This window comes from Diabrotica virgifera, chromosome 10 (assembly GCF_917563875.1).
Source record: "Diabrotica virgifera virgifera chromosome 10, PGI_DIABVI_V3a".
Classification (NCBI taxonomy): domain Eukaryota; kingdom Metazoa; phylum Arthropoda; class Insecta; order Coleoptera; family Chrysomelidae; genus Diabrotica; species Diabrotica virgifera.
The window spans coordinates 17,744,843-17,757,062 of NC_065452.1; the positions used below are offsets into that span (position 1 = coordinate 17,744,843).

The 12,220-nt window shown below is 32.1% G+C and overlaps 2 protein-coding genes across 2 annotated transcripts in view; both read left to right on the forward strand.

Moving 5' to 3' along the window:
* The window catches only part of LOC114332534 (metabotropic glutamate receptor-like), a 248,028-nt gene that overhangs the window by 180,826 nt on the left and 54,982 nt on the right, over positions 1-12,220 (forward strand). The gene's annotated exons all lie outside the window — the stretch shown is intronic.
* Positions 477-3,159, forward strand: LOC126878683 (piggyBac transposable element-derived protein 4-like). The gene is made up of 2 exons (XM_050641539.1): positions 477-552; positions 1,081-3,159. The coding sequence occupies exons 1-2, from the start codon at positions 480-482 to the stop codon at positions 3,063-3,065; spliced, it is 2,058 nt and encodes a 685-aa protein (XP_050497496.1). The 5' UTR covers positions 477-479; the 3' UTR covers positions 3,066-3,159.

The window sequence follows — 12,220 nt, forward strand, 5'->3', positions numbered from 1 at the left end:
AAACCCTAATACAAATTGAAAGCTAAGTATATTTTCTACGCGACAGACTAGTAATATACAGGGTGTTCCATTTAAAATAAGTAAGTTATTACAGCTTGAATTTGTTAATAGAACAATCTCATATTTTGACCACCCTGTAAGAAACTTTGCTGCAATAAGCATCTGCTTAACAGGTTGACTGCCCATGTATAAATAAAAAAAATTGCCCCATATGCCAAGCACATATTAATATTAAACATGCCTTTCTGAAATAATTACTCTTTATTTAAATAAAAAAAAATTCAGAATAATGAAAATTTTTCAAAAAAACCGTTAGCGGGCGTATGCGCCCGCCCGGGCACAGGCGGCATATTTATGCCCGTGGTGCCAGCGGGCGTCGTACTGGCGGTCGCTTATATTCGAGTCTGAACTTGTCAAACAGAGAAGTGCCACAGTGCCAGACCAGACTACTCAGTATATCTTTGACTGTTGTTTGATGTATGTGTTGTGTAACAATGAGTAAACGAAGCAGAAAAATTGTTGAACTTGCTTTGAGAGATGCTGAAATGTCAGGTAATAACGATATTCATTTTTGAAATAGATATTATTTTTTTGAAATCCACGGATTTTTAATTTTTTTGTTATGGTTCTTTTTATGAGGATTTTTCAGTGCGCCACTAACGATAGAAAAAAAGGTAAGTCCGTGATAATATATATTTTAGTGACATGCCATTTTAGTTAAATCTGACAGTTGTCAAATTTTATTTGCAATTGGGCATAAAAACAAATCAATTGTCTTTATTGCATTTATAATATGGTATTTTCTTTGATTTGTATATTCTTATAAATATAAATTGTACAGATTATATTCGTAGATATATTATATAATTAGTAAATAAATTGTTTTCGATTATAGCGTCATCTATCGACAACTAGAATAATCACAGAACTAGAATAATTACCAAAGTAATCACCGACGTGCCTTTTTTTCTGTCATATACAACTTAATGCGTTAGAAAGTTACCGAAAAACTGTGTCGCACTGAAAAATGCTCATGAGAAAAAGCATAGTTACTATATTTCGTATTTTTTATTATTTCAGGTGACGAATCTGACCCCTTTAGTTCACTTGATTCCGATCTTGATCCCATGTTTTTGCCAACCAGTGATGAAGAAATATTATCCAGTTCAGATTTCTCAGACATAGAAGCATCTTCAGACATGTTTTCTCAGAAAATAACATTGTCCAAACCCAAGTCAAATATTAAACGCAAATTGCAATCATCCAAAATCACTTCAAAGAAATTGTGTACGAGGAATGTTTTGGAACAACCAAGCTGTTCTACATCACTTTTGCCCGATGATGCCTCTGAGGAGGAAGAAGAAGTTGCTGATGCTACAGCCACAATTCCATTTACAGCAACAGACGACAATATGTTATCTAAAAATTTGGAAAGGGAACAGAACAATATTTCATCTGAACAATTGGAAGAATTTTTTGATGTTGAAACTTTAGCTCAAACTCAATTAGCAGATACTGACGATATCCAGGAAAATGAGGTTGGAGCAAATCAAAATGTTCTAGAACATACGTGGACGCAGCCAATTGGAAATCATCACGAATTTGAATACTCTGCGGAAGATGGATTATGTGGCAATTACGCTGCAATCCTTATAAATGATTTATCGCCTTATAAGTGTTTTCGTACTTTCGTTGATGATGAAATAATTGACGAGATTGTAAATCAAACAAACTTATATGCTACTCAAATATTGTGTGATTCCAACGATATTACCAATGATTCAAGACTACAGAGATGGGTTCCGACCGATAAAAAAGAAATGATTAGATTTCTTGGTATAGTTGCTTACATGGGTCTGGTAAAAATGCCTTCTTTGGAAAAGTATTGGAGCAACGACGACCTATATAAAAATGTTATTATACCAAAAACTATGTCCCGAAATAGATTTCAGCTGCTTCTTAGAATGTGGCACTTTTCGGATAATGAAAGATGTCCAGAAGGAGATCGTTTATTCAAGGTGCAGCCATTACTAGAAAAACTTATCAAAAATTTTCAAAAAGTTTATACTCCAGGTCGAACATTTTGTGTAGATGAGTCTATCGTTCCATTTCAAGGAAGATTGATATTCAAACAATATATTCCCCAGAAAACGCACAAATACGGAGTAAAACTTTTTAAATTATGCGGTGGCAATGGATATACATGGAATCTACGCATATATGCTGGAAAGGAAACAAGGGAGGGCAACGCTTCTGTACCAACTAACATTGTCATTAATCTCTCAAAGGACCTACTAAATTCAGGACGAACTATTATTGCTGATAACTATTATACAAGTCTTGAACTAACAAATATTTTGTTGGAAAATAAAACACATTATATTGGTACATTGAGAGCTAACCGGCGTGGAAATCCGAAAGATGTCATACTCAAAAAGTTAAAAAGAGGGGAAGTATTTGGACAGGAAAACGAAAAAGGTGTATGCGTCTTGAAGTGGAAAGATAAGAGGGATGTTCTTCTTCTCACTACTAAGCACACTACAGAAACCGTAGCCATACAGCGACGCAGTGGTGTGGTTCATAAACCGAAGGCAATAATTGAATATAATAAAGGAAAGTCATCTATTGACCAATCTGATCAAATGACCTCTTATAATTCATCGTTAAGAAAATCACTAAAGTGGTATCGAAAACTAGCGATAGAATTCATTCTGGGGACAGCGGTTGTAAATTCTCACATAATATACAACCAACTTGCTAACAAAAAAGTAAAAATTACAGAGTTTCGGGAAGAATTAGTGAGATCCCTGCTAACTTATGATGAGATAAATGATGATGAAAGTGAAACAACACAATCGACGTCAACGAAATCAGCACAAATTCATAAGCTACTTAAAAAAGAAGGGCCTTTTAATAAAGCCAGAAGATATTGTAGAGGCTGTTATGCAAAAAAACTTCGTGGAGAAATATCCAAAAATCGTGTAAAAAAAGTTGTGACCTATTGCGATATTTGCGAGGACAAGCCTCACTTTTGTTTGGATTGTTATAATATACATTCAAAGTAGTTATATTAATTTGTTCATAGTATAATGTAGCCTTTTTTCTTGTGTGTAGTAGATTTACTTTAATTTTTTATTAAAAAATAAAAATAAATAAAAATTGTAGTTTTCTTCAATATTTGTCTAGCAATTCTATAACTCGCATTTATATGCGAGCCTTGTATGCCACAGCGGTCGTATACTGTATCTAAAACCATTCTAAATAAGACCGCTGGCAAATATAGACATACAATTTTGTCGAGTGCATAGCGGGCGTATACGCCCGCCGGGGCATATCGGGAAAATTAGGTAGCGGGCGTATACGCCCGCCCTGGCAGTCAACCTGTTAAATTTGCTAAATAGTCAATTATTACGAACTAAGAAAGAATTTGTTACTAATTCTTAGATTCGTAGATATTTATTTTTTTCTAAAACCTTACACTTTTATAAAAATCGAAATAAATCAAAATACCCTGTATTTAGGCATAGGGAACCCTTATGAAAGTATAGCTTATTTTCAAGGTTAATTCAATAAGGTCATGAGATATAGGGCATTCTATAAGAAAAAATATAACTTTGATATACCAGTCTTTTTTGGAGCACCCTGTATAATTCACATTATTTTTAGATTGCAGTATTAATGGCCCTGTATATTTCTGTGAAGAAATGTTTTTAAAATATTAAGTGGTTTTCCGTACAGACACCGAGGCGAATAAGATGAACCACCCTGTATATTAGAGGTCACCGTAAATCTCTTTCTCAGTCAAAATCGTCTACGCCAGAGGTTCTCAATCTGTGGTACATGTACCACTGGTGGTACATATCATTTATTGGCGGTGGTACACAAAACACAGAAAAAATTAAAATAGTAGTACTTAGTAAGTATTGATAATACAATTTAAAAGTATAGGTGGTACCAAAAATAATAAAAATAACTGTAGGTGGTACATCACTCAAAAAGTTTGAGAACCGCTGGTCTACGCCATTCAGTCGGTAGTATCACATAGCAGCGCCAAGTAGCCTAGACACGACGTGTTTTTTACGGTGCGGAAGTTCGTTTATTAATTTTAGATAAGTTACAAAATTACTAAATGGTACTTAATGAATATAAGCCAATTATTTTTTCTTTGTAAAGCGATTGTAAATTAATACTTTTTAAGGAACTGGAACTGTTTTTTCTCTATATTGCTTTTTTTTTAATATGAATAAAAGTTTCTTTCACTAAATTTTGTATTTGTTCTTTAATTCTTAGGTTTAAAATTTATTATCTACCTCAATTTGCGTAAAAAATGAAACTGGCCTTATTAAGCTACCAGTTCCTAATAAGGCCAAATATTCCACATTTATTCAATGTTAAAATTGTATATTTCTTTATTTATTTAGTAAGTATTTTATCCTGAAATTCGATAGCTAAAATGTTAGGCAATACGTATACAAGAGTTTTCCCCCATATTGTTCGTGAATAAAATATTACAGATATTTAAACGTTAAGGTGACCTTAATTGGCGACCTTACCTTACTTCAATTGGGAAATCTTATTCGAGTACTTTTCTAATATTCACACCAGAACAAAATCCTCTTAACACTAAATGACATGTTTTCCATCGTTTTTGCCTCATATTAGCAGTAATTTTTGTTAAATGTCTCAAGAATTTCTCAAACGCTCAAATATATCAATTTTACTTAGTAAGCCATGACTGCTTAGGTTGCTATGGAATTTGTTTGACATTTATAGTTAAATAGATAAATTCACCAGTTCATAATGCCACTTTTAAGTAAAGAGGACAGAAAATTAATTAAATATTACCGTGAAAAATATAATTACGGTGCAAGAAAAATTGTAAATGCATTTCCTGAGAAAAAGTGGAATATTGTAACGATGGGAAAGCTCTTAAGACATCTATGGGTCTATTGAACATAAAAGTGGAAAAGGAAGGAAGCGAAGCTCAAGAACTGAAAAAAATATTGTTAGAGTACCTAAGGGTTGTTTTAAGAAATTTGCAACCTGGCCAATCTGTTGGAACAAGGAAAATTGCAAAAGAAACTAGGATTTCCCGCACATCAGTTCGAAGAATCAATAAAGAAAATTGCCATTTTAAACTATTTAAAAAAGTTTACTGTCAAAGACTTACTGTCAATGTAAGAGAAAACGACAGGAAAAATGTAATTTGCTACTAAGAAGATTCACTTTCTTTAGGGAATTCTGGGTCAACTTCAATCATTTCGGCCACTTCCCTGCAATCGACTAATATTCTGTTGAATCCTGCATCACTCCTTTCTTGAAAAAATTGCTTCGTTGAAGAAATCAAAGCAAGAGGGTTTGCTATGTTCATGTCAACCTATTGAAGTTTCTTGTCTGAATTGTCAACAACAACTGACGATGTACTTGCACTAGCACAATCAATGACATTTGTTGTACTCGTAAAACTGGAACTTGGTTTATTAACAAAAAAAAATTTTTTTCAACAAAACGCTTCTTATTTTCTATAACTTGCTTCTTTTTTTTTCTATTAATATAAAAGGCACCCCGAAGGCTTTTTCTTGTTGGCCATTGTTTACAGTCACTCCAATCCAAACAAGGCACAAGGCAAGGCTAAAATGAAAACTCACGTACTTGGCGGCAGTTCTGTCTAGCGGCTGACCCACTACTTTGTCCGTTGTGCCGTGTAATTTCGGTTGCCTATATGAACTTGAATCGGCAAAATGGACATATAGATAATACCAGCAGTATTCCACCACACATACAATTATGTCTTTTTGTCTATAATAAAATTAAAACTTACTAAGGCTTTCTAAAATATTTTTAATTCATCATAAAAGAGTGAATAATTGACTTAAAAAATTGACATAATTTAAATAATTTATCGCTTTTGAATTTTTTTAAGAGGGGAAAATTCGCCCCACACACTCAAAAAAATTTAGTTCGTAATATTGATTAACAGTGATTACTGAATACCTATTATTCCTTTGTCACAACAATTTAATTTGTTGTTTCAACGAACTTTTAGACATTGACGAATGTATTTGTTTATTGTGACAATGATTGAATATTAATAATTGTAAGAATAACTAGAGTACATTAATCAATAACACTCAATTTATTCAGACAATAACTTAGTTTCGTATATTTAATAAATACTGTTAATTCTGACAGCAACTCACGTTCTTGATTTCGCAGATGACAAGCAATTACCTTGGTTTATCGTGACAACGTACAGATTTCATTAAAACAATGTACAAATGTTGTTAATATAGAGTAATATATGATTATTGAATAAATGTAAATTGATTGTTGTGACAACGAATGCATTAATCCATCTACTACTGCATTTAATACCCACAATCAATGCGTTCATTGCGACAACAATCGTAGTTGTTAAGACAATAAATGTTTTGCTTGACCATTTGAAAGTTAACGGCTTTTCCTTATCGTGATACACCTAGCTTCTCTGTGTTACCGAAGTGCCGAATAATAATTGCATTTCGTTTTCAAGTGTAGTCCTTAGTAGAAGGAAGTTTTTGTGTGTCTATTATCGTGAAATTTCGGTTGAATTCTTTTTAAATGTATTAATTTTTTTCGAATCCTGAGAACACTAATTATTATTTTTGAAAATTTAAATGCAAAATAAAATATTACAGTATTATCGAGGGTCTGAAGTCCATGAGAACCTCTATAATGATTATTTTAATAAGTCACAGGGGTAAAAAAGAGAAAATTTAGTATGATTTTTAATTTCAAATAGGCATACCATTCAACAGAAACTTTTTGTTTATTCTAAGGGACTTTCTGCCCTCGGTAATAATGTTATATTTTATTTACGTTTAAATTTTTCAAAAATACTTATTAGTTTTCTCAGAATTCCAAAAAAAAATGAATGCGTTTAAAAAGAATTCGATCGAAATTTTGCACCTGCGCTCTCAAAAAGGATTAAAGTGTTATACATTTTTGGAATCACTATTTCAAACGCTTTTAAATAAGCTGTCCCATGACGTACTTTCCCATTTAAAAAAAATCAAAGTTACGCCGCGCCTGTCACCTGAAGAGGGATCGTGTAAAGTTCGAAACATTGATGTTATAATATACTTTAATTATTTTAAAAATCGACCTGTCCGAGCGTTTTGCTTATGTTCTAAAAATAAATAAGTTAATAAGGGGCGGGGGGAGTGTAACACTTATTCCAGTACACTGTATAAGTGAAATCATATGAAAAATCACACAGTGTAAAGTCCTTTAGGTTAAAGTTGGATTTATAGTTTGACGTAGCGTAGACGTAGACGCAACGGAGACGGAAGAAACGGACTGGAAACGTAAGAAAATAATATGCCAATTTATAATTTGACGTAGCGGAATTTTTGCGCAGGAGTAGAAAGAATGACTTAATTCAACAACATAGCCTATGCTATAAATTATACATTATACGAACCGTAAAGACACTTTGTGTTTATTTATTTTTACTACTATTTATTATAATATATACGTATCCATTTGGTGTTACATGGATTAGGAAATACACGAATCTATGCTCCTTAGTGTCGTGGTATTTCCAACTATTTTGTTTCATTTCCTAGTCTTTAAAATGTTTAATGTTTATTGGATTTACCTATCGTATGTGTGGATAACCCAGAATTAGACCAATAAACAACTCATATTTATCTGAAATATTGAAACTACACCATGATATATTTTTATTAAATTAATAACTTAATTGTAACAAATAATTAACAAAATTCGAATATGTTAATAAACACCTTAACCTTACAAAATTGATGAGGGCGTGTCCACTTTTTGCTTTGGGTGACATAACAAAATTCTTGATTTTGATTGGCCACACATAAGAAACGCACTGTAAAAGATGAAAGTTGGTGAACTCTTCCGTTACGTTACGTTTCTCTTACGTTCCGTCAGGCGCTTGCGTTCATTTATAAACAAGAGTACACAAAATTCGGTGTTGAACTTTTCCAGTGCGTCTACGTTACGTCTACGTCTACGCTACGTCAAACTATAAATCCAACTTAAGGACAAAAAAGGGGGATTTAAAAAATTATTATTAATCAATTAATATCATACATCGGGCTATTGCATTCAGTAATTATTAATATAAAGTACGTTCATAGTAGGAATGAACGAAACTGATTGTAAGAATGAATATAATTGCTTGTAAGAAAAACCGTATTTATTGTGGGAGTGAACGGAATTAATTGTAACAATAAACGGAAATAATTGTAGAAATAAACGAAATACGTTAGGAGAAATAACACTGTTATTGACACAACGAATAGTCTTCGTCGGTCAATTAACGACGTTGTTGTTTCAATAAATCGTGTTCGTTGACTCAGTGAACAGAGTTCGTAATATCAATAAATAATGTTCGTTGACTCAGTGAACAGAGTTCGTAATACCAATAAAGTGATATTATGGTATACGTAATGAATGTTCATTTATTCAATAAACGTAATACATTGGCTCAACGAACGAAAATAATGAATTGATGAACATCGTTTTGTTGTCCCAATAAAACCAAGAATTGGAAAAATTTTAAGTATTGCGTTTGTTGTCTGAATTAACATTTTTATTGATATTACGTACCTTTTTCGTTGAGTGCACCCTTGGCGCCCTGTGCGGGCGCACGGCTCGCACGGCCCTCGGGCCGGGTCTGAGGGACCCCTCACTATTTTTAACATTATGGCAGCCAACGTGTGAAGTATTATATTCAGAGGTAATTTTCAAAAAAAGAGCCCGGTAAAAGATAAGCATTCAACTAAAGTGTAGACTTATATTGTTTTATTATTTTTTTTCTATAATTTTTTTTTGTAATGACTAATCCTTTCTTAAGTGTTTATCTTCTGTTCCTTTTTACAGCACACCGCATGACAAGGCTCAGTATTTCATTCATGAGCATTGTGGAAAATCCCGTTAGTCTCATTAGTCCCATCAGTCGTAACATCCGAATGTGAATTTTTAATCCACTAACAATGTTGAATAAAAAATGATTATTTATTGGAATAACGAGGCTTAGTTGTAATGAAAAAAGCAGAATTTCAAATGAGGAGTGGACCAAAACCCTTTTCATCTGAATAATGCGTAAGAAGATTTGACTTATAGGGTGGTCCGTTTTCATGTTTAAACATTTAAGATAAAACTTTAAAACTTATCTTTTTTAAGAAACAGTATAAAAGGTGGGTTAAATATGAAATTAAACAGTAAAGAGCAACAATACAATTTTTTTTATCGTATCTTCTGTCCAAAGTTTGCTACCATCATAATGATATTACGAACTGCTGCTCTAGAGAAAAGTTAAGCAAACTTCCAATAATTGTACAATATCTCAACAATATTTTAGATCAGTCCAAAAATCCTAAAATTAATCCCTTTTAATATGTGTATAACTAGACTAGGAACTAAAGAGGCACTATTTTGTATGAGCGTTCTTTTACAAAAAAGTAGTGAGTTCCGAAAGAACGTTTATGTTTTTTTCATCGACTTCGAAAAGGCATTTGACTGAGTACAACACGATACACTTTTCAATTGCCTGCAGAAAGCAGGACTTAACCACTACGATATGACTGCTAAAATAATTATATATTAAAATCAAGTAGCCTCTATCCTCCAAGTTGGAGATAGTCGTACTGAAAAACTACACATCAAACGTGGAGTACGACAGGGTTGTGTTTTGTCACCCAGTCTTTTTAAACTGTACTCTGAAGAAATCTTTAGGGAGGCTTTGGACGACAGACAAGAGGGAGTAAGACTGGGCGGAGAAGTAATCAACAATATCAGCTACGCTGACGACACAGCCATTCACTCAACGAAAAAAAAATACGTAATATCAATAAAAATGTTAATTCAGACAACAAACGCAATACTTAAAATTTGTCCAATTCTTGGTTTTATTGGAACAACAAAGCGATGTTCATCAATTCATTATTTTCGTTAGTTGAGCCAATGCATTACGTTTATTGAATGGATGAACATTCATTATGTATACCATAATATCACTTTATTGATATTACGAACTCTGTTTATTGATTCAACGAACACTATTCATTGAAACAACAACGTCGTTAATTGACCGACGAAGACTATTCATTGTGCCAATAACAGTGTTATTTCTCCTAACGTATTTCGTTTATTTCTACAATAATTATTTCCGTTTATTCTTACAGTTAATTCCGTTCAGTCCCACAATAAATACGGTTATTCTTACAAGCAATTCTATTCATTCTTACAATCAGTTTCGTTCATTCCTACTATGAACGTAATTTATATTAATAATTACTGAATGCATTAGCCAAATGTATGATATTGATTAATAATAATTTTTTAAATCCCCCTTTTTTGTCCTAAACCTAATAAACTACAGGCCCATGTCAAAAATTTATGGGTCATATGAACCACCAGGTGACGTATATAGGACGATATAAGAGCATAAAATAATAAAATTCAGCACTATGCCGTCACTTGTAAGCAGTCCAACTGAGTACTGGTGAGAATTCAAAAGTGCAGGTAGAGTGGGTACATTTTGTTCATATATTTTTGTACTGCATTTTTACCATCGATAGATCCATGAAAAATAATAAGAAAGCGTGCAGTGCCGTAAAAAATGGTGAGCCACAAAGTTGGTAAATTTTTTTGATTTTTTGAAAATTTCCTGGGTAAATTTGGTAATTTCATTATGTACGGCATCAGTTTCATACTCTTTCAACACAACTTCTAATCCATTATTCCGCAACGCCGTACAAAAATCGGGAAAAGGGGAAATAATCGAGGGTTGCAATCCAATGGTCCAGGGGTCCAATGATCCAATGGTCCAGGGGGTGATTTGAAACAACATAAAATTAATTTATTTTGAAAGTATTTTATGCATAGATAACATTATTTTACATGCCGTACATTTTCGTTGGTCCAAAGATTTATAGGAAAAAAAAGCTCAAGGAAAAATCCATAGAATGAAAGGTAAGAAAAATTCATATAACGAAATGTAATGTGAAATTTATGACGATATTTTTATATATGGCATTTAGATAGTTCATTTGTACTTAATGCAATAATTTATAAATAGTTAATGTCGTACAAATCTGAAACCTCATATTCATATTGATAAAACAATAATAAAAATATTAAATAAATATAATTTACATATATTTATCGCTTAAGGAGCAACGTTCTCTTACGACGTTTAGCATTTGTAGGCATATATCCTATAATACTGTACTGTGAGCTAAGTAGTCGTTTTCTAGTAGTATTTTTTTAATAGTTGTTTTATTTATTCACATCATTACAATGAAACAAATCAATTATATAGGTACATGTATTAATAATGATTGAAGTATACAGGGTTTAACAAAAATACGGGTCATAAATTAAATCACATATTTTGGGACCAAAAGTAAATCGAATGAACCTAACTTACTTTAGTAATAATATGCACATAAAAAAAGGTACAGCCCTTTGAATTTACAAAATGAAAATTGATTTTTTCGAATATATCGAAAACTATTAGAGATTTTTTATTGAAAATTGACATGTGGCATTCTTATGGCAGGAACATCTTAAAGAAAAATTATTGTGAAATTTGTGCACCCAATAAAAATTTTATGGGGGTTTTGTTCCCTTAAACCCCCCCAAACTTTGGTGTACGTTCCAAGTAAATTATTATTATGGTACCATTAGTTAAATTCAACATTTTTAAACTATTTTGGCTCTTAGTATTTTTTCGATAAGGCAGTTTTTATCGAGTTGCGGCTTCTTTTTAATATGTTTACATAAAAATTTTATGTGGGTTTTGTTCCTTTAAACCCCCCAAATGTTTGTGTACGTTCCAATTAAACTATTACTCCAATACCATTAGTTAAACACAGTGTTTTTAAAACTTTTTTGCCTCTTTGTATTTTTTCGATAAGGCACTTTTTATCGAGATGTGGGCTTATTTTTTAATATGGTTCAAAATATACCTAAAAATGTAAATCATAAATAAAATTTCAGATTATTACCAAGTCTCCATAATCGTACTTAACCATACAAAAATATGTGGTGGATTTGACAAATATTCAAAATATAATTCAAAATATCTCGATAAAAAATTGACTTTTCGAAAAAGTAATAAGAGGCAAAAAAGTTTTTAAAACAGTCTGTTTAACTAATGGTATTACAATAATAATTAAATTGGAACGTACACAAAAGT

Excerpts from the sequence above, each read along its gene's own strand:
- LOC126878683 (XM_050641539.1), top strand. The coding sequence starts at position 480 with ATGTGTTGTGTAACAATGAGTAAACGAAGCAGAAAAATTGTTGAACTT. Across the intron at positions 553-1,080 it reads GAGAGATGCTGAAATGTCAG|GTGACGAATCTGACCCCTTT; the intron begins GTAATAACGATA and ends TTATTATTTCAG.